General features: G+C 40.6%; 2 protein-coding genes across 2 annotated transcripts in view; one reads left to right on the top strand and one right to left on the bottom strand.

Annotated features, from left to right (window-relative positions):
* Nucleotides 1-3548, bottom strand: part of LOC139536953 (ankycorbin-like) — an 85602-nt gene extending 82054 nt beyond the window's left edge. Inside the window, exons 1-2 of the mRNA XM_071337720.1 lie at nucleotides 3328-3548; nucleotides 2695-2774 (exon numbers count right to left, since the gene is read on the bottom strand). Coding sequence (XP_071193821.1) covers nucleotides 2695-2730 — 36 coding nt within the window. The 5' untranslated portion in view covers nucleotides 2731-2774; nucleotides 3328-3548. The remainder of the gene's footprint in view (nucleotides 1-2694; nucleotides 2775-3327) is intronic.
* Nucleotides 3549-25065: 21517 nt separating this feature from the next.
* LOC139568390 (relaxin-3 receptor 1-like) lies at nucleotides 25066-27043 on the top strand. Its single transcript, XM_071390179.1, has one exon. The coding sequence runs from the start codon at nucleotides 25391-25393 to the stop codon at nucleotides 26651-26653; it is 1263 nt and encodes a 420-aa protein (XP_071246280.1). The 5' UTR covers nucleotides 25066-25390; the 3' UTR covers nucleotides 26654-27043.
* The last annotated feature ends 212 nt before the right edge of the window (nucleotides 27044-27255 follow it).

The following is a 27255-nucleotide window of genomic DNA, read 5'->3' as shown; positions in this document are numbered from 1 at the left end:
TGTCGCCAAATAGGCTTAGACTAAAATGCTAACAATGTATCACAGACACAAAAAAATGCATGAGCTCTTCTCCTTTAGTATGACCCTGTATAGCTAGGAACTGTAAGACACCTGCTACTGTTTTTTGTTGTTTTTTCTTTACCGGTGAAACTTCTTTTTAGACATGGCTTGCTTCCTGATATAACAGTTTCCTTCATGCAATATTAAATGTGTTTAATACTAAACTGGGAGAGTACATTTACACCACCTGGCCCTGTCAATACATGTCTACAATAAATGATCCAGTTCCAATTTGGGTTTTGAAGGCGCTTGCGTTTCATAACAGCCTCAGGTCAATGCAACACTGTCTAACCTGTATGAAACAGTTGCAACAGGATCTAGCCTAACCAGTAAGATAAAGTTGCAGCAACATAGGCTAACCTGTAACAGACTGGAGGTGTCAGGTGAGGACATGCCTTTAGAGGATTACTGTCTGGTCTGTCTCCTATTTCAAAACATAAAAAGATGCACTTGGGCCGTGAGAAACAGGGGGGCGGGGAGGAGGTGCAGAGGGAAGGGTAGCTGGGACTAGGATGTACTGTATGTACTATAAAGACACAACTGGAAGCGCTGAGCAAGACTTTTTAATTACTGTAGACACAACTCCACTTAATTCCTGATCATTCTTGATCAAGTATGTTTGTTTATTCCATGTGTAACTCTGTGTTGTTTTGTGTCGCACTGCTTTGCTTTATCTTGGCCAGGTCACAGTTGTAAATGAGAACTTGTTCTCAACTAGCCTACCTGGTTAAATAAAGGTGAAATAAAAAATAAATGTAAATTAAATTAAAAATTCTCAGCTGAGTTGCTCATTAACTTGAATCCCTATTGCAGGTAGATCGTTGTAGATTAAAGGGATCCTGAAAGACTTTTAGCATTGATTTGACACTAACATTGTGGTAGTCCTTGGATAAAATAACTATTATATTACAAGGGCTATTTGGCAAATGGCTGTCTTCATAAAACTATTTATACTGGCATTCCAGATCTCCTTGTTTGTGAAAAGAATGAATGTCTGGCTCCGGAATGAATTCCACTGCAAGGTCAGGCTGACACATAGCCCTAAAAGAATCAGGATATTTTGTTTCTATTGCTCTTGATGAGCTCTTTATAAAAAGCACATTATGTGGTATTGCTGAAAGCAAAATGAACGTGGTCTGTGGAGCTAGGTAATCCACAGTAATCCCACTACTACAGTATATGCGGAGGGTTTTCTCAGTCAATAGACATAATGACACATTGGGTATGGTATTGACTAAGGCTGTCCATCTATAGGCCACATAGAATATGTAAGGGCCAATAGCTCAACTTGAAAACCTCTAATGAGCCACTTCTCAAAACTAGTAAATTCATATGATGGGGTGAATTCTATGCAAAACCAGAATTCAACCAAAACATAATAAATCCATTATTAAAAGGCAGGTCTTCAAATGTTTTTTTCATGAATGAACACTTTGGAAAGTGCGTTTTAATGTATTCAGTCCAAGACTCTTCCACAACCGCCAATGACATGTTTTGCCGGGGAGAATGAGAGTAGACTATCGGATCACAGTTTAGGTCATTTTCTATCTACTAACACTAAGGCCACCAGTGGAAACAGTAAACTGTAGCCAAACTTGTGGACAGAAAATGATTTTTTTTAATAGCAAAGCAAGTGTGAGAAGTGGTTATGTGGGTGTGAACTATCAAAGTAGATGGTTACAGAGATACAGACGGACTGTTCCTAAGCAACCTAAATGTGAAAAACACCCACGGGTTGCAACTCCCACTGTTAAAATACATTAGTCAGCCATAAGCAATGGTTATGTTTTAAAACAACAGCATCAGATACAATACCCTGTTATTTGTGGAAATAATATTTGCATATAGTCTCTCACTTTTATCATTACAAGCTAATAAAGGTTTATAGGTTTATAATCTACGTATGTCTTATCTTCCGTATGTCATATAGGCACATTAATAGTACTAAACACAGAGTACTTTTCCAATAGACAATCACACCCCAAAACTGCTTTGGGCATCTTGAAAACTCTAAGTATTCCAGTGACTCAGAAGGAATCTTCAACTCCTACATATTTCAGTGAAGGTATTCTGCCTCAAAAATCCATCTGTCAATAACATTGGAACAGTTCTGAAATGTACATTGATTTATGAAATGTAATGTGTTCAAAGAAAACAAACTCTAGTTGCCTGACTTTTGGTTTATCCCCAGCTTCCAGATTAGGTACGTACTCATCCAAGATGACGGATGTACCCAATTTAAAGTGTTTAAATCACCCCCTTCATAGCCACACTTCCTCTCTGGCACTGATGCCGTCTGATTATAGTCTCTGTTTTAATTTTTTATTTAAACTTTATTTAAGTAGGCAACTATTTAACTGTGACTACTGATGAGTCACACTCAGTGGAAGTTAGTCACTCCCTGTAGGATCTTTAGGAAACACAGTCTGGAAAAGTCACTCCCAAATGATTCAGTCACAACTATGGAGCAACTACCCATGGAGGCTGTTACTGAAATAACTTTATGGCAGAGGGCTTCATTGCTATGACAGTCACAGAGCCATACGGATCGATGAATGAATGAAAACATTCTGTCAGGCAAGAACATACACCCACCACCGCAAAACCCCATTGTAAAGTAATGCATGTTCTTACATCGCTCTTCCTAAACTTTGCTTTAAAGCTCTTCATCTTAGGCCTGGTCCATACAGTTTCCCACTTGTCCAGGTGAGCCTCTGAAACAAAAAAAATGAGTTACACATCTTATACTTTTAATAAGTCTAACTGCTGAAAATTAAGTTAGTCTCTAAAGTGCAACAGGGAGAGGCAACATGTACAAATGTAACACTTTTCTCTGATTTCATGGTAACTTATTTGAGAGTTGGCCCTTGTTATTATGCATGTGTAACTGTGTAATATTAACCATTTGCAATATAAACGTGTCTTGCACTCATCCGCGCAATAGCCTACCCAGCACCTAATGAATAAAAACAAACTATGGGACAGAACGTATAGGCTGATACAAAGTATCCATTTCGAGTCCCATGGCACGGTTTGAAGTTATTTTCAGGTGGTTACAGTAACGTTGGCCTGTAGCAATAGATGTATGTATATAATTGCTACAATTAGTGCACAACGTTCAACGGCAACATATTTTATTTTTACTCCGATACATTTGTATCATTCAACCACGCTTGCTCGTTAGCGAAAGATAGGAACAGCTAGCAAGCTAACAATTCAGTCTAGCATCAACTTTGTAAATAATGTATGAACACACTGCACACTTACCCTTTAAAAGTTGGGACTCACAGTAATATTCTGTTCGACAGCCTAACGTTACAGAGTTGACTAAATTGTCAGTCGGTATAAATATATTATAATAGAATCGACAAACAGAAAAGGAATAGCTAGTGTCAACAAATAGCCCGCCTGGATAGGCTATGCTGGCTAGGTTCAGGCTGAATACATTAAAAGTTGGACTATTCAAGTGCCTATCGCTTTGCTCGGAAGATAGCTCACTCTGAGTGTTACGCGAGTTGAAATGGTGACGTCATTCCTCCCCCGTGACCAAATATTTCTGCATACTCCCAATCATGAATAAACATTTTGTAGGCTAAATGTGCAATTGAATTATAGTCTTGTGTTTATTGTAATATTTGACAACAATTACAACAGGTAAACACTGTTTACAACACAAACGTGACTGATCACACTTCTCTAATAGGTAGACAGCAATAGCATATACGCAAAAGCACACTACATTTCTGCGAATTCAATTTCTCCTAAAGGCTGCACCCCATAGGTATGCGCAAAAATAGCAACACTACTGTATAAGCTAGAAATAGACAGTGGTCTGCCCTTCTGTCTATTTTTCATATTTTCTTCAATGCAAATCTATTCTATCACTGTTAACATTAATTGTTTTACTTCTGAGATGGTTTCTGTCTGCTTTAATGCTCTGTCTATCCCATGTGACCATCTGTGATATCATCAGGCTCTTGATCTCTCAGCTCAGCACAATGGTTTACAATACTATACAAACATTTAGAAACCATACATCAGTGCAATCTAGCCTCACCAGATATATAGGCTATTTCATGGTAGACGTACAGCATTTGAATCATGCATGAAGCCATGTTACAAAGACATTTGGCTGGATTAATGAAACAACAAAAGCTGCCTCAGACAGTGGCAGCCTACATCTGTCCATCTAATCCACATTGCCATAAAGGCTTTCACCAGCCTGGTTAGATTTTTGTCCTGCAGTCAAGGCCCCCAGACATAAGCGATTTAAGCGGTCGCTTATTAGAGCCCCTGGCCACTAGGAGGCCCCAGACCAATTTGAAAATAAATATATTTAATAATATATACACTGCTCAAAAAAATAAAGGGAACACTTAAACAACACAATGTAACTCCAAGTCAATCACACTTCTGTGAAATCAAACTGTCCACTTAGGAAGCAACACTGATTGACAATAAATTTCACATGCTGTTGTGCAAATGGAATAGACAAAAGGTTGAAATTATAGGCAATTAGCAAGACACCCCCAATAAAGGAGTGGTTCTGCAGGTGGTGACCACAGACCACTTCTCAGTTCCTATGCTTCCTGGCTGATGTTTTGGTCACTTTTGAATGCTGGCGGTGCTTTCACTCTAGTGGTAGCATGAGACGGAGTCTACAACCCACACAAGTGGCTCAGGTAGTGCAGCTCATCCAGGATGGCACATCAATGCGAGCTGTGGCAAGAAGGTTTGCTGTGTCTGTCAGCGTAGTGTCCAGAGCATGGAGGCGCTACCAGGAGACAGGCCAGTACATCAGGAGACGTGGAGGAAGCCGTAGGAGGGCAACAACCCAGCAGCAGGACCGCTACCTCCGCCTTTGTGCAAGGAGGAGCACTGCCAGAGCCCTGCAAAATGACCTCCAGCAGGCCACAAATGTGAATGTGTCAGCATATGGTCTCACAAGGGGTCTGAGGATCTCATCTCGGTACCTAATGGCAGTCAGGCTACCTCTGGCGAGCACATGGAGGGCTGTGCGGCCCCACAAAGAAATGCCACCCCACACCATGACTGACCCACCGCCAAACCGGTCATGCTGGAGGATGTTGCAGGCAGCAGAACGTTCTCCACGGCGTCTCCAGACTCTGTCACGTCTGTCACATGTGCTCATGTGCTCAGTGTGAACCTGCTTTCATCTGTGAAGAGCACAGGGCGCCAGTGGCGAATTTGCCAATCTTGGTGTTCTCTGACAAATGCCAAACGTCCTGCACGGTGTTGGGCTGTAAGCACAACCCCCACCTGTGGACGTCGGGCCCTCATACCACCCTCATACCACCCTCATACCACCCTCACGGCCTCCTCCACGTCTCCTGATGTACTGGCCTGTCTCCTGGTAGCGCCTCCATGCTCTGGACACTACGCTGACAGACACAGCAAACCTTCTTGCCACAGCTCGCATTGATGTGCCATCCTGGATGAGCTGCACTACCTGAGCCACTTGTGTGGGTTGTAGACTCCGTCTCATGCTACCACTAGAGTGAAAGCATCGCCAGCATTCAAAAGTGACCAAAACATCAGTCAGGAAGCATAGGAACTGAGAAGTGGTCTGTGGTCACCACCTGCAGAACCACTCCTTTATTGGGGGTGTCTTGCTAATTGCCTATAATTTCCACCTTTTGTCTATTCCATTTGCACAACAGCATGTGAAATTTATTGTCAATCAGTGTTGCTTCCTAAGTGGACAGTTTGATTTCACAGAAGTGTGATTGACTTGGAGTTACATTGTGTTGTTTAAGTGTTCCCTTTATTTTTTTGAGCAGTGTATATAGGAACTCAGTTAGCTTTCAACTTACTGTTGATAGTTAGAACAGTAGACTAGTGCAAGGTTGGAATTTGGTTGTTCATCAGCAGTTTTTCTCTTGTTATGTCAGTCACTGACAGTCACTCAATAAGCTACAGTATGTCAGCTAACAATTTTAGATTGGTAAATTAGTCAAACCAGCTATCTAAACGTGTAGTAATCATGAACGAATACCAACTGGGCACGGAAGTCACGTGCACAGGGGACTTCCAGTTGGCTCCGATTGATTTTTGTCACTCTCACTCAGATATCTTCAATATGGCATTAGTCCTGGCAAAATGTGTAGAATTGCAAGAAATTAGCTGTAAAATTGCACATTTTTTCTCTCTCCCCCATGGCAAAATGAGTAGAATTGCATGAAATTTGTTCTAAAACTGCAAAATGATCTCTCTGCCCCATGGCAAATTGTGTAGAACTGCAGAAAGCTTGCTTTAAAACTGCAAAACTTTCTCTACGTCCCATGGCAAAAGGTGTACAATTGTAAAATTGAAGGACATTTTCTTTAAAACATTTTTTTTTCTCTCTCTGTCATCAACAGGAGGGACACTAAAATGTTTTGCACGCAAGGTAGATCTCGCTCAGGGCCCGAAAAGGCTAGGGCCGGCCCTGCCTACAATACTGGGCTGGAACAAAAACATGCACACCCTATAGGTCTCAACACAACGACCAGTACTGAAGAACAGCCTCTCCCAGTCTGACCTCAACTTTGCCTCAGCATGTTGGATATTGAGCTAACTCTACCCTGGAGATTAAAGGAGCATCATTGCTCCAGTCTCATTCATGATGTAATAGCAGTGAAATATCATCCACTGAGAGTTTTATGGCAAGACTTTAGCAATTGACGAGGGGCATGAGCAAAAAGGGATTGAATAGTATCGGTCTACACCTTTTTTTCCATTCTGTTTGACTGTTAACAGAGGTTGGCAATTACTGCACCAAAACCCTCCTTCTATGTGGGCTTTGTAGTCAGGACTGCATAATACCCGGAGTGAGATTGCATCAATGCTGCACGCTCTGCAGGGATTACACTGTTGGTGCTGTTACACTATGGGAAGTGCTTTCTATAAATCTGTCCAGTAGATGGTGGTAATGCTCTGTAATTTCCTCTCTACTCATTCATCCCCACTATGGTTCTGAGATCGTGTAGGGGCATGTGGGCTGTAAAGTGCAAGATGCTCTGTCTCTAGAGATATATACACTCAGTGGACAGTTTATTAGGAACACTCATCTAATACCGTGTCAGACCCCCCATTGCCTCCGGAACAGCTACAGATACGCTGTGGCGTTCAAATGTTGCTCAATTGGTATCAAGGGACCTAATGTGTGCCAGGAAAAAATGCCCCACATCATTACACCACCGCCACCAGCCTGTACCGTTGACACCAGGCAGATTGGGGCCATGGACTCATGCTGCTTATGCCAAATCCTGACGCAACAGGAACTGGGATTTGTCGGACCAGGCATTGTTTTTCCACTCCTCAATTGTCCAGTGTTGGTGATCGCGTGCCCACTGGAGCAGCTTCTTGTTTTAAGCTGATAGGACTGGAACCCGGTGTGGTCGTCTGCTGCAATAGCCCACCCATGACAAAGACCAACGAGTTGTGTGTTCCGAGATGCCAGTCTGCACACCACTGTTGACCTGCGCTGTTATTTGCCTGTTTGTGGCTCACCTGTTAGCTTGCACGATACTTGCCATTCTCGTTTGACTTCTCTCATCAACGAGCTGTTTTTGCCCACAGGACAGCCTCTGACTGGATGTTTTTTTGTTTGTCGCACTATTATCGGTAAACCCTAGACACCCTTGTGTGTGAAAAGCCCAGGAGGCCGTCCATTTCTGAGATACTGAAACCGGCGCGCCTGGCACTGACGATCATATCACGCTTAAAGTCACTTCGGTCACCCGTTTTGCCCATGTTAACGTCCCATCTAACAGCAACTGAATGCCTCGATGCCTGTCTATCTGGCTATTAGATGGCCACTCTCTGGCCTCTCTTGGCCTAGAGATGAGATTGCTTGGCTCGGTCATAGTGGGGAGACTAAAAAGAAACTCCTGACTTGTAAAACGACTAAACAACATCTAAAACGGACCCTTACCTTAACCATAGCCTTAACCAAACCCCTAAACCTAACCTTAACCCTAAACCTAAACCTAACCCTAATCCTAACTTTAATTTAATTTGAACCAATTCGGTAATAAAATGTTGGTTTGCAGGTCAGGAGTGTCCGTATAGCCTTTTCTGTCATAGTGCCTGAACGCACCTTTAGGCATCTACTTTTGGATTTAATAAACTGTCAGCTCTTACATTGATTGAAGCCTTTTCGGCGAGCATTACTTTGACATGACACATCCACAAAAAAGTATCTCATGACAGCACAGCAGTCATATTTCAACATTTTGTATGTTTATTTTGATATTTTCCACCAATTTCCACAGGTGTTTTGGGAATAAGATTTGTACTGAAAGTCCTGCTGCAGTCCTCCAGCAACGAGAATTCTGCTCCCATGAGTCTCTCTTCTCATTAATATTTTAGTCCTTTTCATCCATCCTTAGTCTGATGTTGGTGTTGTAATATTTGGAAATTCAAGAATACCACTATATTCGTTTTAGAAATAATGGTAGACTGAGAATAGTGCTATTGTTGGAGAAAATAAATCCTTCAAACTAGCTGCTTTTCTTGTTTTATGGATTTTGTAAATTATTAAGTGACAGGATCTGTTTTACTGCATAATAAAATATATTTTGCAAACAAAACAAAAGTTAAAAGTTATTATTGTGCTTGTCCTTGCTGTGGTCTTCGCTGTGCTGTGGTCTTTGCAGTTCATTCTTGCCCTGTGAATCTTCACATCTTTGCATAATGTCAATATGTGCTGTAGGCATCCAAAATCTGTGTGAACAAAGGCAGCGACTAGCATGTACTGCCGAGCCCAATGCTTAATGTTTACCTCACCTCATCCATGTAGCTTACCTAATGGAGCCTGCCTAAGTTTCAAGTCAGCTTGAGAATGCATTGAAAAGCCCACTGAAAAGCCCCTCTCTATTTTTCATTGAACCATGCATCCTCTAGAAAGAAAAATAAAACTGTCAGGAAAAAGTTGGCACCACTGTAGTTACACATTTGACCTTTCATGCAAAGTAGCTAGACCTCATGGCATCTAACTGGTTCAAAAGGTAATTCACCATGGAAAAATGCCCACACAGTATGCTGCAACAAAGTGGTAATCAATAGAGTTAGATCTATCAGTTCCCCCACACACCATACTTGGCAAGCGTCTGCCTTTGTTGTCTTGACTCTGTTGTGCCAGACTTTGAAAACTCTTTCACTTTCACTGTCTTGCCGTTTGTCTTGACTTACGTCTTCAGCTTTAAGAACAAAAATACCCCCCTACTGTTTAGCATCAGGTAATTATCTTGTGATGATGACATCCAGAGTTTTTATTTTAAAGGTAATATACTATACCACATCCTATGTCTGAAATGGATATTGGTGTATCTTGCGCTACATGATGCAAGCGTCCTCATGGCATCTTCAATAAACAAATACATCCAGACATCAACCTGAACAGAATTATTGATGCTGCATGTTCTACTAATGAGGCCCTAATGTGTCTGCAGTTGCTGTGATTAATTCAACTTGATCAACATGATGTTTTCTGCCTATGTTTTGTCACTGTAGGTGCCCGGCATATAGTACTCCTCTATGTCCACCCACTGTGTGTGTTTGCTGCTCGTCAGAGAGTGAGCTCCAAGGAGGGCTGTCACTGATTTCTTAGACTCCCCAAAGAAACTGCAATTCAAGACATAGTTTTTCTTGTTCACATTATGCAGTATACTTTCCTCTGAACTGGCCATTTCTAAATACTATAATCACACACAATATAAATGAAAGCAAAAAAACTCTTATTTTTACAGTACGGTGTATGTATGGTGTCCTTGCCTGAACTCTGTAAATAAGATACTGTATTACCATGGTGTTAATACAGGCTATCAGTCAATTAACCTACCCCTTACAGTATCACCGCCTGGTACGGCAACTGCACCGCCAGCAACTGCAGGGCTCTCCAGAGGGTGGTGCGGTCTGCACAACGCATCACTGGGGGCACACTGCCTGCCCTCCAGGACACCTACAGCACCCGATGTCACAGGAAGGCCAAAAATATCATCAAGGACATTACCATCCGAGCCACGGCCTGTTCACCCCGCTACCATCCAGAAGGCGAGGTCAGTACAGGTGCATCAAAGCTGGGACCGAGAGACTGAAAAACAGCTTATATCTCAAGGCCATCAGACTGTTATATAGCCATCACTAGCCGGCTACCACCCATTTATTCAACCCTGCACCTTAGAGGCTGCTGCCCTACATACATAGACATGGAATCACTGGTCACTTTAATAATGGAACACTAGTCACTTCAATAATGTTTACATACTGCTTTACTCATTTCATATGTATATACTGTATTCTATTCTACTGTATTTTTGTCAATGCCACTCCGACATTGCTCGTCCTCATACTTTTACATTACTTAATTCCATTATTTTACTTTTATATTTGTGTGTATTGTTGTGAATTGTTAGATACTACTGCACTGTTGGAGCTAGGAACACAAGCATTTCGCTACACCCGCAATAACATCTGCTAAATATGTGTATGTGACCAACACAATTGGATTTGATTTGAGCTGCTGTTAGGACCCACTGGTCTTGGATCAGAGTCCCTCCACAAACGTGACTATATCGACCTGAAGGGACACCATCTTTATAGACCTCATTATAGACCTGAAGGGACACCATCCATGGCTTGGAGTGAGGCTTGACGTCATGTCCTCCCACGATGGTAACCTCAGAGCAAGCTGAGAGAAGACATCATCATCATCACAATGTGTCACAGTAGATACAGTACAGCACAGTGCTTTAGAGTAACACAACGTGACAGCCACGGACATATTGAAAGATGGACATAAAGGTAACTACTTGCTAATTTCCAAACAGAGGCAATCAAGAGGGTGGTTTGCACTAGTGTTCCCCAAAATGTATGATTCTGCTGAATCTCTCCATCCTGTGGCCTGGTAGAGCAGCCCACTGAGTCCATAGAAGAAGGCACCTTGTATGAGTGTTCAGCAGTAGGGGTGAGGGGGCTGAGATGAGATAGGGCTCTGCTTTTGCTGTGGTTATTTTTTTTCTCTTGTGGTTTTGATTTTCAAGTTTGGAAAATACAAACACATAGCCAATATGCTGTTCACACCACCTGCAGACAATGCCTTGGTTTTGACACCTTTGACTTGAAAGATGTTTTCTCAAGACTGTGTTTCTGGTCTCTTTCCAACTGTTACACCGCTTGAAAAATGTGTGAACTTGAGCTGGAGAAATGTGTCATGTGTTTTAGCACCTAAAGTATTTACAGTGCCCTCCGTAATTACTGGGACAGTGAAGCATTTTTTATTATTTTAGCTCTGTACTCCAGCATTTTGTATTTTAAATTATACAATGACTACAAGGTTAAACTGCAGAGTGTCAGCTTTACTTTGAGAGTATTTTCATGCATATTGTGTGAACTGTTTAGAAATTACAGAACTTTCTGTACATAGTCCCCCCATTTTAGGGGACAAAAAGTATTGTGGCAAATTCACTTATATGTTTTTTCAAGTATTCAAAAGTTTAGCATTTGGTCCCATATTCCTATATTCCCATAAATCAAGCTTGTGACTCTACAAACTTGTTGGATGCATTCGCTGTTTGTTTTGGTTGGGTTTCTTTCAGATTATTTTGTGCCCTTTAGAAATTAATGGATAAATAATGTATTGTGTCATTTTGGAGTCACTTTTATTGTAAATAAGAATAGAATAAGTTTCTAAACACTTCTACATGAATGTGGATGCTGCCATGACTAGGGAAAGTCCTGAATGAATTGTGAAAAATGATGAGTGAGAAAGATACAGACGCACAAATACATAGATAACAACTTGTCAATACGCTGACTACCAGACCTGTCCACGTGGTCACTTTTAAATGTTTCTAAACACTTCTACATTAATGTGAATGCTACCATGATTACGGATAGTCTTGAATGAATTGTGAATAATGATGAGTGAAAAAGTTAGACGCACAAATATCATACACCCCCCCCAAAATGCTAACTTCCCCTGCTATTGCAATGGTGAAAGGTTAGCGTGTCTTGAAAGTATGATATTTGTGAGTCTATAACTTTCTCAGTCTTAATTATTCACGATTAATTCAGGACTATCCGTAATCACGGTAGCATCCACATTAATGTAGAAGTGTTTAGAAACATAGTCTTTTTTAAATTTACAATAAAAGTTAAACCAAAAATGACACAATACATTATTTACCATTATAAACTGGATGGTTCAAGGTTGCATCGTGCCTAAGAACAGCCCTTAGCCTTGGCATATTGGCCATATACCACACCTTCTCTGGCCTTATTGCTTATTTATAAACTGGGTGGTTCGAGCCCTGAGTGTTGATTGGCTCACAGCCGTGGTATATGAGACTGTATACCATGGGTATGACAAAACATGTATTTTTACTGCTCTAATTACGTTACTAACCAGTTTATAATAGCAATAAGGCACCTCGGGGGTTTGTGATATATGGCCAATATACCACGGCTAAGAGCTGTGTCCAGGCACTCCACGTTGCATCGTTCATAAGACCACCCCTTAGCCATATGCCACACCTCCTCGGGAATTATTGCCCTAATTATACCATGGCATTGTTGAATACTCCTTTCTGATTGCCATTCTAGAACATGTATTATTTCCCTATAACACACAGTGTATTTGCATGGTAGAATTCAATGGCTATAGTTCATTTTTACATGTTTTGTTTGAGCTGCTTTTAAAATCAAAAGTCAAATTGAAAACAGTATTGGTATTGTTGAATTTGATTTTCATAATAGCAAGCTAGGACTGACGGTTTGGTAAGCCAAACTAGCAAGTCTATGGTTACCACGGCAACTACTGTAGCTATCTAGTAAACTTGCTAGCTACTTCAGTGGATGTTGAACACATTTCTACCAGCAACTGAACACATTTCTAGTGGCAAATGTGTTAAATTATAGCCATGGTATAAAAGGGATAATCAACTCGGGGCTCTATGCGTTCTCTGGAAAATAATGCAACTCCGTGGAAGGTCAGTTACACACCTTCCACGTTTTTCATTATTTTCCAAGGAACAAACACATAGCCTCTCTTTTATTATCGCTTACTTAGTTTCTATTGCGAACCAAATCATCTGAAACACAACCAAAACAAACAGCAAAGGCATCCAACAAGTTTGTAGAGTCACAAGCTTGATTTAATCATTGAGTGCTAGGAATACGGGAAACAAATTCTAAAGTTATGAGTACTTTAATACACATAAGTGAATTTGTCCCAATACTTTTGATCCCCTAAAATGGGGGGACGATGTACAAAAAGTGTTGTAATTTCTAAACGGTTCACCGGATATGGATGAAAATACCCACAAATTAAAGCTGACAGTCTACACTTTAACCTCAGAGTCATTGTTTGATTTAAAATCCAAACTTTTGGAGTATAGAGCCTAAAGAAGAAAACATTCTTCACTGTCCCAAAAATTACAGAGTGCAGTGTATGCAATGCATTCGGAAAGTATTCAGACCCCTTGACTTTTTCCACATTGTGTTACGTTACAGCCTTATTCTAAAAAAAACTACACACACTACCCCATAGTGAAAAGAGAAAACAGGTTTGTAGAATTTTTTCCAAATTATTTCAAATAAAAACAGAAACACCTTATTTACATAAGTATTCAGACCCTTTGCTATGAGACTCGAAATTGAGCTCAGGTGCATCCTGTTTCCATTGATCATCCTTGAGATGTTTCTACAACTTGTTTGGAGTCCAACTGTGGTAAATCCAATTGATTGGACATGATTTGGAAAGACACACACCAGTCTATATAAGGTCCCACAGATGACAGTGCATGTCAGAACAAAAACCAAGCCATGAGGTTGAAGGAATTGTCCGTAGAGATCCTAGACAGGATTGTGTTGCATTACAGATCTGTAGAAGGGTAGCAAAACATTTCTGCAGCATTGAAGGTCCCCAAGAACACAGTGGCCTCCATCATTCTTAGTGGAAGAAGTTTGGAACCACCTAAACTCTTCCTAGAGGTGGCCGCCTGGCCAAACTAAGCAAACTGTGGAGAAGGGCCTTGGTCAGGGAGGTGACCAAGAACCCAATGATCACTCTGACAGAGTTCCTCTGTGGAGATGGGAGAATCTTCCAGAAGTACAACCATCTCTGCAGCTTTATGGTAGAGTGGCCAGATGGAAGTCACTCCTCAATAAAAGGCACGTGAAAGCTTGGAGTTTGCCAAAAGTCACCTAAAGACTCTCAGACCATGAGAAACAAGATTCTCTGGTCTGATGAAACCAAGATTGAACTCTTTGGCCTGAATGCCCAGCGTCACATCTGGAGGAAACCTGGCACCATCCCTACGGTGAAGCATGGTGGTGGCAGCATCATGCTGTGGGGATTTTTTTCAGTGGCAGTGGCTGGAAGACTCGTCAGGATTGAGGGAAAGATGAGCGGAGTAAAGTATAGAGAGATGCTTGCTGAAAACCTGCTCCAGAGCGCTCAGGACCCCAGACTGGGGTGAAGGTTCACCTTCCAACCCGACAACGACCATAAGCACACAGCCAAGACAACGCAGTAGTGGCTTCGGGACAAGTCTCTGAATGTCCTTGAGTGGCCCAGCCAGACCCCGGACTTGAACCCGATCTAAACATCTCTGGAGATACCTGAAAATAGCTGTACAGTGACACTCCCCATCCAACTTGACAGAGCTTGAGAGGATCTGCAAGAAGAATGGGAGAAAATCCCCAAATACTGGTGTGCCAATTTTGTATCTTCCTACCCCAGAAGACTCGAGGCTGTAATTGCTGCCATAGGTGCTTCAACAAAGTACAGAGTAAAAGGTCTGAATACTTATGTAAATGTGATATTTCAGTTTTTATTTTTCATAAATTCGTAAAAAATTCTAAAACCCAGTTTTTGCTTTGTCATTATGGGGTATTGTGTGTAGAAAACCATTTAATTCATTTTAGAAGGCTGTAACGTAACAAAATGTGAGGAAAGTCAAGGGGTCTGAATACTTTCCCAATGCACTCATTCCCAATGCACTCACTCATTCATGCTCTCATTCAGACCAGACTCAAATTGAAATAGTGTAAATGATAAGTTGATAAAAGTTTGATTTAAGGTGGATCTTCTGAAACAACACTTGTCTAAGGCTGTTACTTAAGGTTTAACACTGTTATTTTAATAAATGTAACAACATGTAATCTAAAATGTAATCTACGCAGTGCTGTAAAGTACTTAAGTAAAAATACTTAAGTCGTTTTTTGGGGTATCCGTACTTAACTTTACTATTATATTTTTTGACAACTTTTAGTTTTACTCCACTACATTCCTAAAGAAAATTATGTACGTTTTACTCCTTACAATTTCCCTGACAACCCGCAATTGACTCAGCGTCGTCAGAGTTAGGGGAGGGTTGAGTTGGTTCAGTCAGGAGTTGATGTACAGTCGAAAGAGAAAATTAAATGGTAGGAGGGACATCCCAGCATCAAGTGGTTTCAGATTTCACATCCTACATCAGACAGGTGCAAAAAATGTGAACGAGGGCTTTCGCTCAATGCAAGCCATTTCGATCTAAGGTGTCCACAGTTTATAAGCTTATCAGTTTATTGGTTTATAAGCAGAAATGCCGGTCTGAACTGGTACCAGAATCACGCAGGTCGCCGAAACAGGGAACTTTACATCTAAGAGGTGTTAAAAGCATTTTGAGAAAAGGGCTTTCTCCCCGGTGAACAAAGGAATAAACCCCACCCATTTCCACAATTTATGCTCTTAAAATATTATTTTAAACCTAACTCTAACCTTAACCCTAACCTTAACCACACTGCTAACCTTAGGCCTAACCCTAAACTTAAATTAAGACCAAAAAGCACATGTTGACTTTTTGGCTGTGCAATCTGACTTTTTGGCTATGGAAGCTAGTGGACTCAACCCAGTGCTTGCTTCTCAGTCAGACACAGCAGAGCATAGATACTTCCTGTCAACACTGTTCACTCACAATGTTTATTTAAATGTTTATAACAGACAGTAATGTACTATTTTCAAGAAAATGCAGTATGTGTCACGCCCTGACCGTAGAGAGCTTTTTATGTCTCTATTTTGGTTTGGTCAGGGTGTGATTTGGGTGGGCATTCTAAGTTCCTTTTTCTATGATTTGTATTTCTTGGTGTTTGGCCGGGTGTGGTTCTCAATCAGAGGCAGCTGTCTATCGTTGTCTATGATTGAGAACCATACTTAGGTAGCCTTTTTCCCACCTGTATTGGTGGGTAGTTGTCCATGTATAGTTGCCTGTGAGCCCTACGTTGGCGTCACGTTTTTGTTTTGATGTTTATTGTTTTGTTGGCGACATCTTATAATAAAGAAGTATGTACGCTCACCACACTGCACCTTGGTCTACTGTTTCCACCTTAGACGATCGTGACAGAACTACCCACCAAAAATGGACCAAGCAGCGTGGTAAGAGGGAGCAGCGGTTTTTGGAGAGTTGGACATGGGAGGACATCCTGGACGGCAAAGGATCCTACACGTGGAAGGAGATCCTGGCTGGAAAAGATTGTCCCCAGTCCCAGTCTAGAGGCGCCACCTAAGTGGGCCAAGCCGGAGGTGGAGTGGAGTCTACGTCCCGCACCAGAGAAATGCCCACCCAGACCCTCCCCTATAGGTTCAGGTTTTGGGGGGGGGGGTACTCTCACCAGTTTGCTGTTTGCACCTTAGACGATCGTGACAGTATGAGTTTGAAGATTTGAATTTGTCTCAGAGGTTTTTCTAAATCTCTAATGTGTCATGTTAAATATATTGTCTTGCTTAATCCATTGTCATTCTTGAAATGTTAGCGCTGTGTCAAGATATTAACATTTAAAGACACAACTCTTACACTGTAAAATGTGGCACTTTTAAAAGTTTTTGACACTGACAATCAAACTTAAGTTTAGACCTAGGGCTGAGTTGTTACCTTTCTATCAGTTCAGAGACAGGGGTCTTGTACACCAGTAGATCACCTTTCATCATATTTCAGAATTCTTTGAAGAAGAGTAGCCCGAAGAAGTATACAAATCTCTTATCAGCTGCACTGCCTGAGATAAAAGTGTCTTGCTTAATCCATTGTTAATTAACTTTGTCGCTGTTTTAGGCCTACCTCATACCTGCAGATTATACACATATTCATCTTTATACTTTCTGTACTTTCTGTCTTTTAAACTTCAAGACACTTGTATTTTTGTTTCCCCATTAGTTCTATCATAGACAAGCAAACAGACAATTAATGGCCAGATTGTTCTTTATGCTGTGTCAGAGATGTACAGCACACCATCCAATCCGGTTCCTTGGTCACTCAAAGTTGACATCTAAGACATTGTCAACTCAACTGTCCTTGAAAATGTTTCCAGTTGTAGACACAGATATGGACTGTTTTGTTTTTGTGCAATAAGAAATATAATTTCTGTCCTATGTAGTCACGGGCACACACATACAAATCAAATCAAATGTATTTATATAGCCCTTCTGATATCTCAAAGTGCTGTACAGGAACCCAGCCTAAAACCCCAAACAGCAAGCAATGCAGGTGTAGAAGCACGGTGGCTAGGAAAAACTCCCTAGAAAGGGCAAAACCTAGGAAGAAACCTAGAGAGGAACCAGGCTATGAGGGGTGGCCAGTCCTCTTCTGGCTGTGCCGGGTGGAGATTATAACAGAACATGGCCAAGATGTTCATAAATTACCAGCATGGTCAAATAACACACACACACACACACACACACTTCATTGACGAGGAAAAGACTAAGCAACTACAGTTCAGTATGTCTTTGTTCTACTTTAACTACAGATGCTCCGGGTGTATGAACAATGGTTGGCGAAGAAACATCACTAGAGGAAATGTACTGCAGACAACCTTTATAAAAGATGAAGAATGTCAATTGCAACTTCTATAACTGTTGCAACTGCTTATGAACGATTGAAGGGGCCAAATGTTAGTTGCTGTTAGACACAAAAACATGTCAGATGACCTGGGACCAAGAAAACTGCCATATGACAAAGATAATAATAACTGAGGGGTGCTTATATTTGTCCTGTTACACACAAGTGTGTAATGGAAACATTTTCTTTGCATATTTCAACTCCCAGGGGCTCCATTGTACAGCACCCCTGGATCAATTAGGGTTAAGTGCCTTGCTCAAGGGCACAGCAACACATTTTTCAAATTGTCAGCTCCAGTATTTCAACCAGCGACCTTTCAGTTACTGGCCCAACGATCTAACCTCGAGGCTTCCTGCCACCAGTATAGAGTGTGAGGTTAACTGTTCAAACAAGGTATAGGGACTATGTGGTATGTATGAGTAACTTGTGGTCATCAACCCTCTTCCCAACTTCTGAGTTGAAGATGACAGACACATAGAAACTAAGAGTGTACAAAACATTCACAGTATCTTTCTCTCACTGTTTTATCTGATGACAATAACAGTACAACTAAAATCTCACGGGGAGGCTAGCTGGCATTATACCTCATAAGAAACTGATAGCAATACACCAAAAGGCAGGTAGCCTAGTGGTTAGAGCATTGGGCCAGTAAGTGAAAGGTTGCTAGATTGAATCCCTGACCTGACAAGGTCACATCTGTTGTGCTGCCCCTGAACAAGGCAGTTAACCCACTGCTCTTAGGCTAGTCATTGTAAATAAGAATTTGTTCTTAACTGACTTGCCAGGTTAAATAAAACATTTAAAAATAGTGTGGGGGGGAAGTATATGCAATTTTTCCTAAGGAGAGAACAGGAAGGATAACAGTCCAAAGTTTGGAAGAAGAAGATAAGAGACACATTTGAATGCCCATGGGACACAGCTCCTTCTCTGACTGACCCTATTACCATGGCCATCCGTTAGCCTCGAGGTAAAAAAAAAAAAGAATAGTCTGAATGAATTGACCAGGCTGTCGATCAAGAGTCCTCGGGGGGTGGGGGTATTCTTTTTCTTTTTTCGTTGTTGAGAATACCAATTATTTTAATTGGTCCAGTATAAAAACTACTAAGCAGAATACAAATTGGCAGCTGAAGATGGTTCAGCTGAATATCTGTTTTCAAAGCAAGCTGCTGTTTTCAAAGCAAGCTGGAACAATTGAAGCAAGGTGACATATTTTAAGTTGCAATGCCTCAAGAGTATATGACATAGGTCGCCAGGTGACAGTGTCAGAAAATAATATTGCTGGATGTGAACAATTTTTAGAGGCCACATTCTCAAGAGGAGGCGATGGTAAATGATAACAAGCAGGCTTTCAAGTAAGACACCTACACAATGTCCTTCAAACCCTTCTACTGGGATTGCTGTGTGAGTGTGTGTGTGTGTGTGTGTGTGTGTGTGTGTGTGTGTGTGTGTGTGTGTGTGTGTGTGTGTGTGTGTGTGTGTGTGTGTGTGTGTGTGTGTGTGTGTGTGTGTGTGTGTGTGTGTGTGTGTGTGTGTGTGTGTGTGTGTGTGTGTGTGTGTGTGTGTGTGTGTGTGTGTGTGTGGTGAACAATAATAATAATAAAAAAGCAATTATTGTAACCTGTGTTGTATCACCTGAAATTCATTTAGGCTTTCTCTTCACTACTGCCAAATGCGTTACTTAATTGCTAACGAAATATTACAAATTGGGAAAAGTGAACAAAAATAAAAAATAATAGGAAAAGATCAAGCTAACTACCTCTAGGGTATAATTTTGCCATGGAAATATTATAGTTTAGATGTGAAATAGTAAATCAAACCTCACACACTGTATTTTGCCTCTAGGTAATTCATATCGTGTAAATTATTAATGTAGTTTTCTGTACTCACCTGAATAAAAACAGCAGAGAAAGCACTCTATTCAACTGAAAAAGTTATATTGCTTTTTCTCTTCTTCCAAGTCTCTCACTGAAAGTATTTTCAAAACATGGTGGTGTCCAACTGTCATCTTCCCAGGGCTCATATCTAGACCCATTGACTTGTGGTTGATTTTGCATAGCGAGTAGAGCAAAAGCACACTGGCAAATCTTCAATTTTACATATCAGCTGGGTGTCTCTCCACAACATGCTCTTAGATGTCCCTGTGTTCAGCGCTGTAGCAGAATTCACTGATTATTCTCACGCTGTCATGACATACTCTTGAATAAATAATGCAGTCTGAAGGATAAAAAACAAACTTGTTTGACATTTTTACTGCATTAGGCGCTAGTAACACAAGCACTTCGCTGCACCTGCTATAACATCTGCTAAACTATGAACACAACCAATAAACATTGATTTGATTTAAAGATGAAGGTACGATGTCACCTGAGAATTTAAGTGTTAAAGAGAGTGCAGCATAGAGGAACATGAGGTGATATAACAGAGACTAGGATCAAATTGTCATAAATGTAATACATAGTGTAAAGTTCTAAATCATATTCATGATAACCTTGGGTTGGCATTAGGACAGAACTCAATTTAAGTGTAACTGAACTTTATAATCTTTCACCTGAGGCATTTTTGTAAATCTTTGTATATAACGTACACTCAGGGATGGGGAGTAACAGATTACAAAAAAAGTAACTGTAATCCGTTACATTACCAGCAACAAATATTGTAATCAGATTACAGATACTTTTGAAAAACTAGATGATTACTTCAAGGATTACTTTTAAATTCAGAAAGGATGTCTGAGGAAAAAATCTTTGACACTTCTCTGTTTTCTCAATGACATTCAAATCAGCATTGAAAAAAAAGGGCAATTTTAAGTTTGTTCCACCTGAGCGAGTCTGACCACAAGTCAAAGACCACTACGATGACACACCAAGTGTGTTTGATGGATCGCAGGAAAAGGCTTTTGTAGCCTACAGTCGAAGCTATGTCTTCCAATGGTACGACTGCTGTCAGCATCCAAAGATTATCCAACTTGAATAAATGCTTGGAGATAAGAATGAAAGCAGTGGTTTAGTCTACGGCGATACGGATATCACTTATTACTGATATCCAGTGGTGGATTTAGGTATAGGCGACATGGGCAGTCACCCGGGGCGGCATCTTGCCGGGGGCGGCACGTGGTGCCCGCACAAAAAAAAACGTAATGGTGACATTTTGCGCAATCGGTTTTCTATCGCTCAGGGAGCCATACAAGCTAGAACCGCAGCTGACTACATACAGTAGCGCACTGATGTGAATCACACTGCTAATCTCTCATTTAACTATTTGCGCCTTACTGATTGTGGTTGTTGTGGATGGCTGTTCACAAATCTAAATGTGTTTTTGAACACAATAATTGTTGAATTCAAGACGTTTAAGCTGCCTGTCAATCATTGTTTTTGACACCAGTGGACAGCCAGTGAAAAAAATGGCTCTTGCAACAGCTGCATAGTGTGGTTCCAAGCCTATGGAATAAAAATTGGACTTTTCATGCTCAATCTAATTCATGCTGATCGAAATAATAATAATCCATAGGCCTAATGGACTCATACTCAAACTTGCACACTTTTGATAGACTTAAAAGAGCAATCAGTAATTGCTACATACATTTTTAGACTTATAAATTATAGATATATATACATTTATTCTTGAAGAATATAACTTACATACTGTATATACCTCTTGAGCTTAGATCAACTGCCACACTACATGAGAACCCAAAATATAAGCTTGTTTTATTCCAATGTTTGTAAACATTACAAATGTAAACAAGCACTGTATAGCCTCATAACATGGTTAAAACAATACTTTTTATATCATGGATGGTCAGTCCTATTAATCTGAAAGTGGTTACATTTCTTCAGGCCCATCCCTCAGCTTTTTTACCGAAACAGATGCGGGACAACCGTTTTGTTATTGTTTCATCTCTGGATTTGCCCTCTAAACAGCTGCATATTACCAATATATCAAAAGTGTCACCAACAAAAAGGTAAACAATAGGCCTCTAGCAAATGCAGCATTTGGCATTCTTTTTTCACATGTAAATAGCACTTTTCAGTAGTGCACAAAGCATGCCATTCCATGAGCGCAGCATTCATTTTTCAACTTGAATCAATGAGCCCAATCAGTCCTCCATGACAACCAAATCACAAACAACAGAGTAAGGATGGCTAATAAGTCCTTCGTTTTGGGGTCATGCTCATGTAAAACAATTTGGCTAATCTATACTTCCATATTTCCAAGTCCTATTCTTGAAGATCAAGGGGTATAACATTTATTGGAAGGACTGGAATACTGATAGACTTTGGATTTTAATGTAAAGATTAATCGTATTATTTAATCGTATTATTATATGTAGTAGAAAGCGATGGGTTAGAAGCAGCCTACTATACACAACCAACCCATAAAGTAAAATGTAACATCCATTTATGGCCAGCTATGTAAACTTTAACATTGATGTATCCTGCAATAGATGACATTCAATTGGTAACATACATTTTTGTAATGTAATTACATTACTGAGTTTGGGTAATCCAAAAGTTATGTTATTGATTACAATTTAGGACAGGTAACTAGTAACTGTAACAGATTACATTTAGAAAGTAACCTACCCAACCCTGTGTACACTTACAGTTTGTGTCACAGTAAAGGCCTTATGTCTCCACAGGTGACAAGGGGCTTTATGTAAGTAAGAGCGCCAAAGCCCTTATTCTGGGTCCTGTGATGTGAGACCCTCAATAAGTATTGTGGTAAAACAAGAAAATAAAAATTATGTCCTACTAAGCAGAATACAAATTGATTCGACTGAGTATGTGTATTAAAGCAAGCTAGTACAATTGAAGGAAAGTGACTTATTTTAAGTTGCAATGCCTCAAGAGTATGTGACAGAGGTTGCCAGGTGACAGTGATAGAAAGAGGATAGCTGGATGTGAACTATTGTTAGAGGCCATTCTGAAGAGGAGATGGTAAATGATAACAAACATGCCTTCAAGTGAGACACTCACACCTACACAATACACAAAGTGTGTGTGTGTGTGTGTGTGTGTGTGTGTGCGCGCGCGCGTACGTGCGTTAGTACGTGCGTGCGTGAGTGAGTGTGTGTGTGAGAAAGCAAAAGAGATGTGGGGGTCTTGATATGGCCTTTGGACATGTGTTTCTACCATCGAGGAGCAGGTATCATGCATGTTTTTCTCCCCGGGGCTAAATCAAAGCTTTTTATTCAGAGGTGAATATAATCACACTGTGTCGCTCAAAGGTTTTACCAGCAAAGCACAGTTCTCTGTTAACCCATAAGTTAACCTTTCGATTTCTTTTATTTGAAAAACAACTGCTTTCTTTTTCTTTCAACTCTTACTTTTCATCACTGCTCAAAGTACAACAGAAAGGACAAACCACCCATAGCCACGGGAAGTAGGGGTGCTGAGGGTGCTGCAGCACCCCCTGAAAAATCGTGATATTTAATATATATACAGTGCATTCGGAGCGTGTTCTACAGTTTGTTAGATCACAGCCTTATTCTAAAATTGATTAAATTAATAATGAGGGTAAATGAGGGTATGAATCAATGGGGTATGAATCAACTGTTTCCAGTGAGTATCAAGAATGGTCCACCACCCTAAGGACATCCAGCCAACTTGACACAACTGTGGAAAGCATTGGAGTCAACATGGGCCAGCATCCCTGTAGAACGCTTTGACACCTTGTCAATATTAGGAATGTGTTCCTAATGTTTGGTATACTCAGCGTATATAAATGGTTTGTATAGACAATATGGACAGATATGAATAGAAAAGGTGTGTACAGCAGTAGTTATATAGGATGAGCCATGACAGAATTCAGTATATTCATAAACAGTGGGTTAAACAGTATGTAAACATTATTAAAGTGACCAGTGTTCAATGACTCTATTTACAGTGCATTCAGGAAGTATTCAGACCCATTACATTTTTGCACATTTTGCTACATTACAGCCTTATTCTAAAATTGATTAAATCGTATTTCTTTATTAATAAAAACATGTCTAAGCAATCTACACACAATAGCCCATAATGACAAAGCGAAAACAGTTTTTTTGAAAATGTACGTCACGGCAAAATGTCTGTAATTCAATACATGCCATAGATAATTTAGCCTCCGGGTATCAACATTTTTTTAAACAAATTATTTAACAAAATATAGAATTTCACCTGAATAACAAATTCATAAATGGCTAAAAAGACAGTCAAAAAATAAATAATAAGAATAAGGTTTTGAAGTGTCTGTCCTATATCTAGGAAATGTTTTGGTTTTCTTGGACACATATTTAACCCTTTATTTTGTTGGCACAAAACTACCTCCATATTTCCATTCCTTTGTATGGATTACCTTCAGAAGGAGAGTACCATCGTGTTCGTGAGAATCTCCCCTTTCCATGGTGGGGTCATATTAGTTTGTAGCTCAAACGGTTCATACGCTACAGACAGAAGTTGCCATATCAGCTTTACCGACTTCAGACGAGTCCCGAGACACGTGTTGGGGACGTAGAGCAGGGCGACGTGCCTGGTAAAACAGATGAGGATAAAGATAATTATTGTTTTATTATCTCACTTCATCAAATCAATCAATTACATTATATGTAGTAATCCCTTTTGCATCAACAGCTGTCAAAAAGGGGTTTACAGTTGATGATTGAGATAAAGAAAATGTATTTATAATCAAAATAAATGTATGTAATGTACTGTAAAGCCTAACTGGAAGGCATGGCTCTCTCACACAAGTGCAGATCACATTGCTGTGGAATTGAAGCCACAAACTTACGTTTACCTCATACGTTTTGCAGGTGATATGGAGCTCTACAGGATTAATGGCAGAGTAATACAAGTATGGGTCTATGATATAATGCATGAGCTCAAATGGTTTATGACTCCCTTTTCGTTCCATTAAAGATGTACTGCAGCGGGGAGAAGAGATTTGGATAGATCCATTTGATTTGCATAGATCCATTGTCGCTCATGTAAGCAAACTACCTAAAACCAGCACTGCGGACAGCGCCATAAGTGCACATGCGTAAAAAGGCACATTGTCCAATCCCTGCGGCGATGTTTAAATAAGACACGTCCCAGGTAGATCCTTTCTAGTCACACCCCACTTAATACTCAGAGGAAGGGTCCCTTCATTTCTTCATGATGATATAACCGTTCACACAATATTAATGCTTTTACGCATTATGTTTTATTGATAAAAAATTAATAATTTAGTTTTTTTATTCAAAACTTAATAATGGATACATGTATGAAAACCCTTTTACTTTTATGTTAGTTGTCATCTGGGATCGTGATTCGACCATTTCAAAGCGGATTTGGCATCTAGCAGGTTGTTGTGTGTGTTTCAGCAAGACGCAACAAGAACACTACCCATAACATTGTGAGAGAGACCAAGCTGCAGCAGGTGCGTCTCAACACTTGGGATACCCATAACATCCACGGCAACTGTCAGGACATGAGATGGATTTTCTGAGCGGCAGCAGTGCAGGGCTGAGGTCAGAGATGCATGGGGAACAAACCGAGGAAGGTTCAGGATTATATCCTGTTGCTGACTTGAACTTCTCTTTCATGTTTAATGAAACGAACCAGTCCTTTGGAGAGTACGCTCACTTGTCTGATTTGGAGAAAAGTGATTTATTCGGGGATGGATCCGCCGTCCTGAGAATAATAATCTCTGTGATTTACTCTGTGGTCTGTACCTTGGGGTTGATAGGAAACATCCTTGTCTTATACCTCATGAAGTCTAAACAAGTATGGAAGAAATCGTCCATTAACCTTTTCGTGACGAGTTTAGCATTGACTGATTTCCAGTTTGTATTAACTCTTCCTTTTTGGGCAGTGGAGAACGCTCTGGACTTCACCTGGCTTTTTGGAAAAGCCATGTGCAAGATAGTGTCTTACGTGACAGCGATGAATATGTACGCAAGTGTGTTTTTCCTGACTGCTATGAGTGTGGCACGGTACTGGTCGGTTGCATCGGCTCTCAAGAGCAGGCGGCGCCGTCACCGCTGCTGCTCCGCGCGCTTTATGAGCATTGTCATATGGGTTGCTGCTATGTCCGCAGCTTTCCCCCATGCGGTGTTCTCCACAACGGCGACTGTCTCCAACGAGGAACTGTGCCTTGTTAAATTTCCAGACACTATTGACGCACAATTCTGGCTTGGACTTTACCATAGCCAAAAAGTACTGATCGGGTTTCTAATACCGCTGGGGATCATCTCCGTCTGCTACCTGCTGCTTTTGCGCTTCATCACATCCAGGAATGTGAACACCTCCAGCTCAAAGAGACGCTCCAAAGTGACAAAATCTGTGACTATAGTGGTTCTGTCATTCTTCCTCTGTTGGTTGCCGAACCAGGCACTAACGGCGTGGGGGATTCTCATAAAACTCAACGTTGTGCATTTCAGTTGGGCATATTACACCACGCAGGCATATGTATTCCCAGTGTCTGTCTGTTTGGCGCACTCTAACAGCTGTCTAAACCCCATATTGTATTGTCTAATGAGAAGAGAGTTCAGAAAGGCTTTGAAAAAACTTTTTTGGCAAATAACTTCTCCATCCGTGACCAACATGAGACCATTTACGGCGACGACCAAGCCAGAGCAAGACGAGCATGGACATGTGTTGGTACCGTTAAGTCCGGCAGAGCCAGCTTTGGTTTTCTATCCACCTGGTGTTGTCATTTACAATGGGAGAAACGATATGCTCCCGAACAGTACGTAGCCTGTCTTAATACATGCAGCCTACCAAGCTGTCGAGGTGCCAAGTCGATTTGTTTGGATGTATTAATGTGTTGATCGATTTATTTATTTATTAAATATGTATACATGTATTTATTTATTTCTATCAACACTATTTTTGTCAATTTTACGCATCAGTGAGAAGTGACATGCCCTGGACTGATTGAAGCCAAAACTTGCCTAGACAGATTCAGAAATGTGTTGTAGAGACCTTTTCCAATGCCAATCAATCGTGTTACAACTGAATAAAGGGCATTTCCTTCTTCGAAATGTGTTTCATAGATGCACATCATTCATGTGTAAAACCAGTCAGTCGGTTAATCTTATGTAAATTGTGGGTTTTAATGTCTGTGTGTGGCACATCAAAATAAAGACCTGGATCATCTTGACATACACAGCTTGATAGATTACAACTGTGATGTGGTAAATAAATCTTACACATGCTCCTTGATTTTACATGACTTGCACTGCCTTTTTACAATTACTGTGATATATCTAACCGGTAGGGAATGTATTCAGTTGTGCAGAATCTATTTAAGTTGTGCAAAGATGTTATAAGAGTAATTGAAGTGGAAACAAACAGTG

The sequence above is a fragment of the Salvelinus alpinus genome, chromosome 1, assembly GCF_045679555.1.
Source record: "Salvelinus alpinus chromosome 1, SLU_Salpinus.1, whole genome shotgun sequence".
Classification (NCBI taxonomy): Eukaryota; Metazoa; Chordata; class Actinopteri; order Salmoniformes; family Salmonidae; genus Salvelinus; species Salvelinus alpinus.
This window is presented reverse-complemented; position numbering and strand designations above follow the sequence as displayed.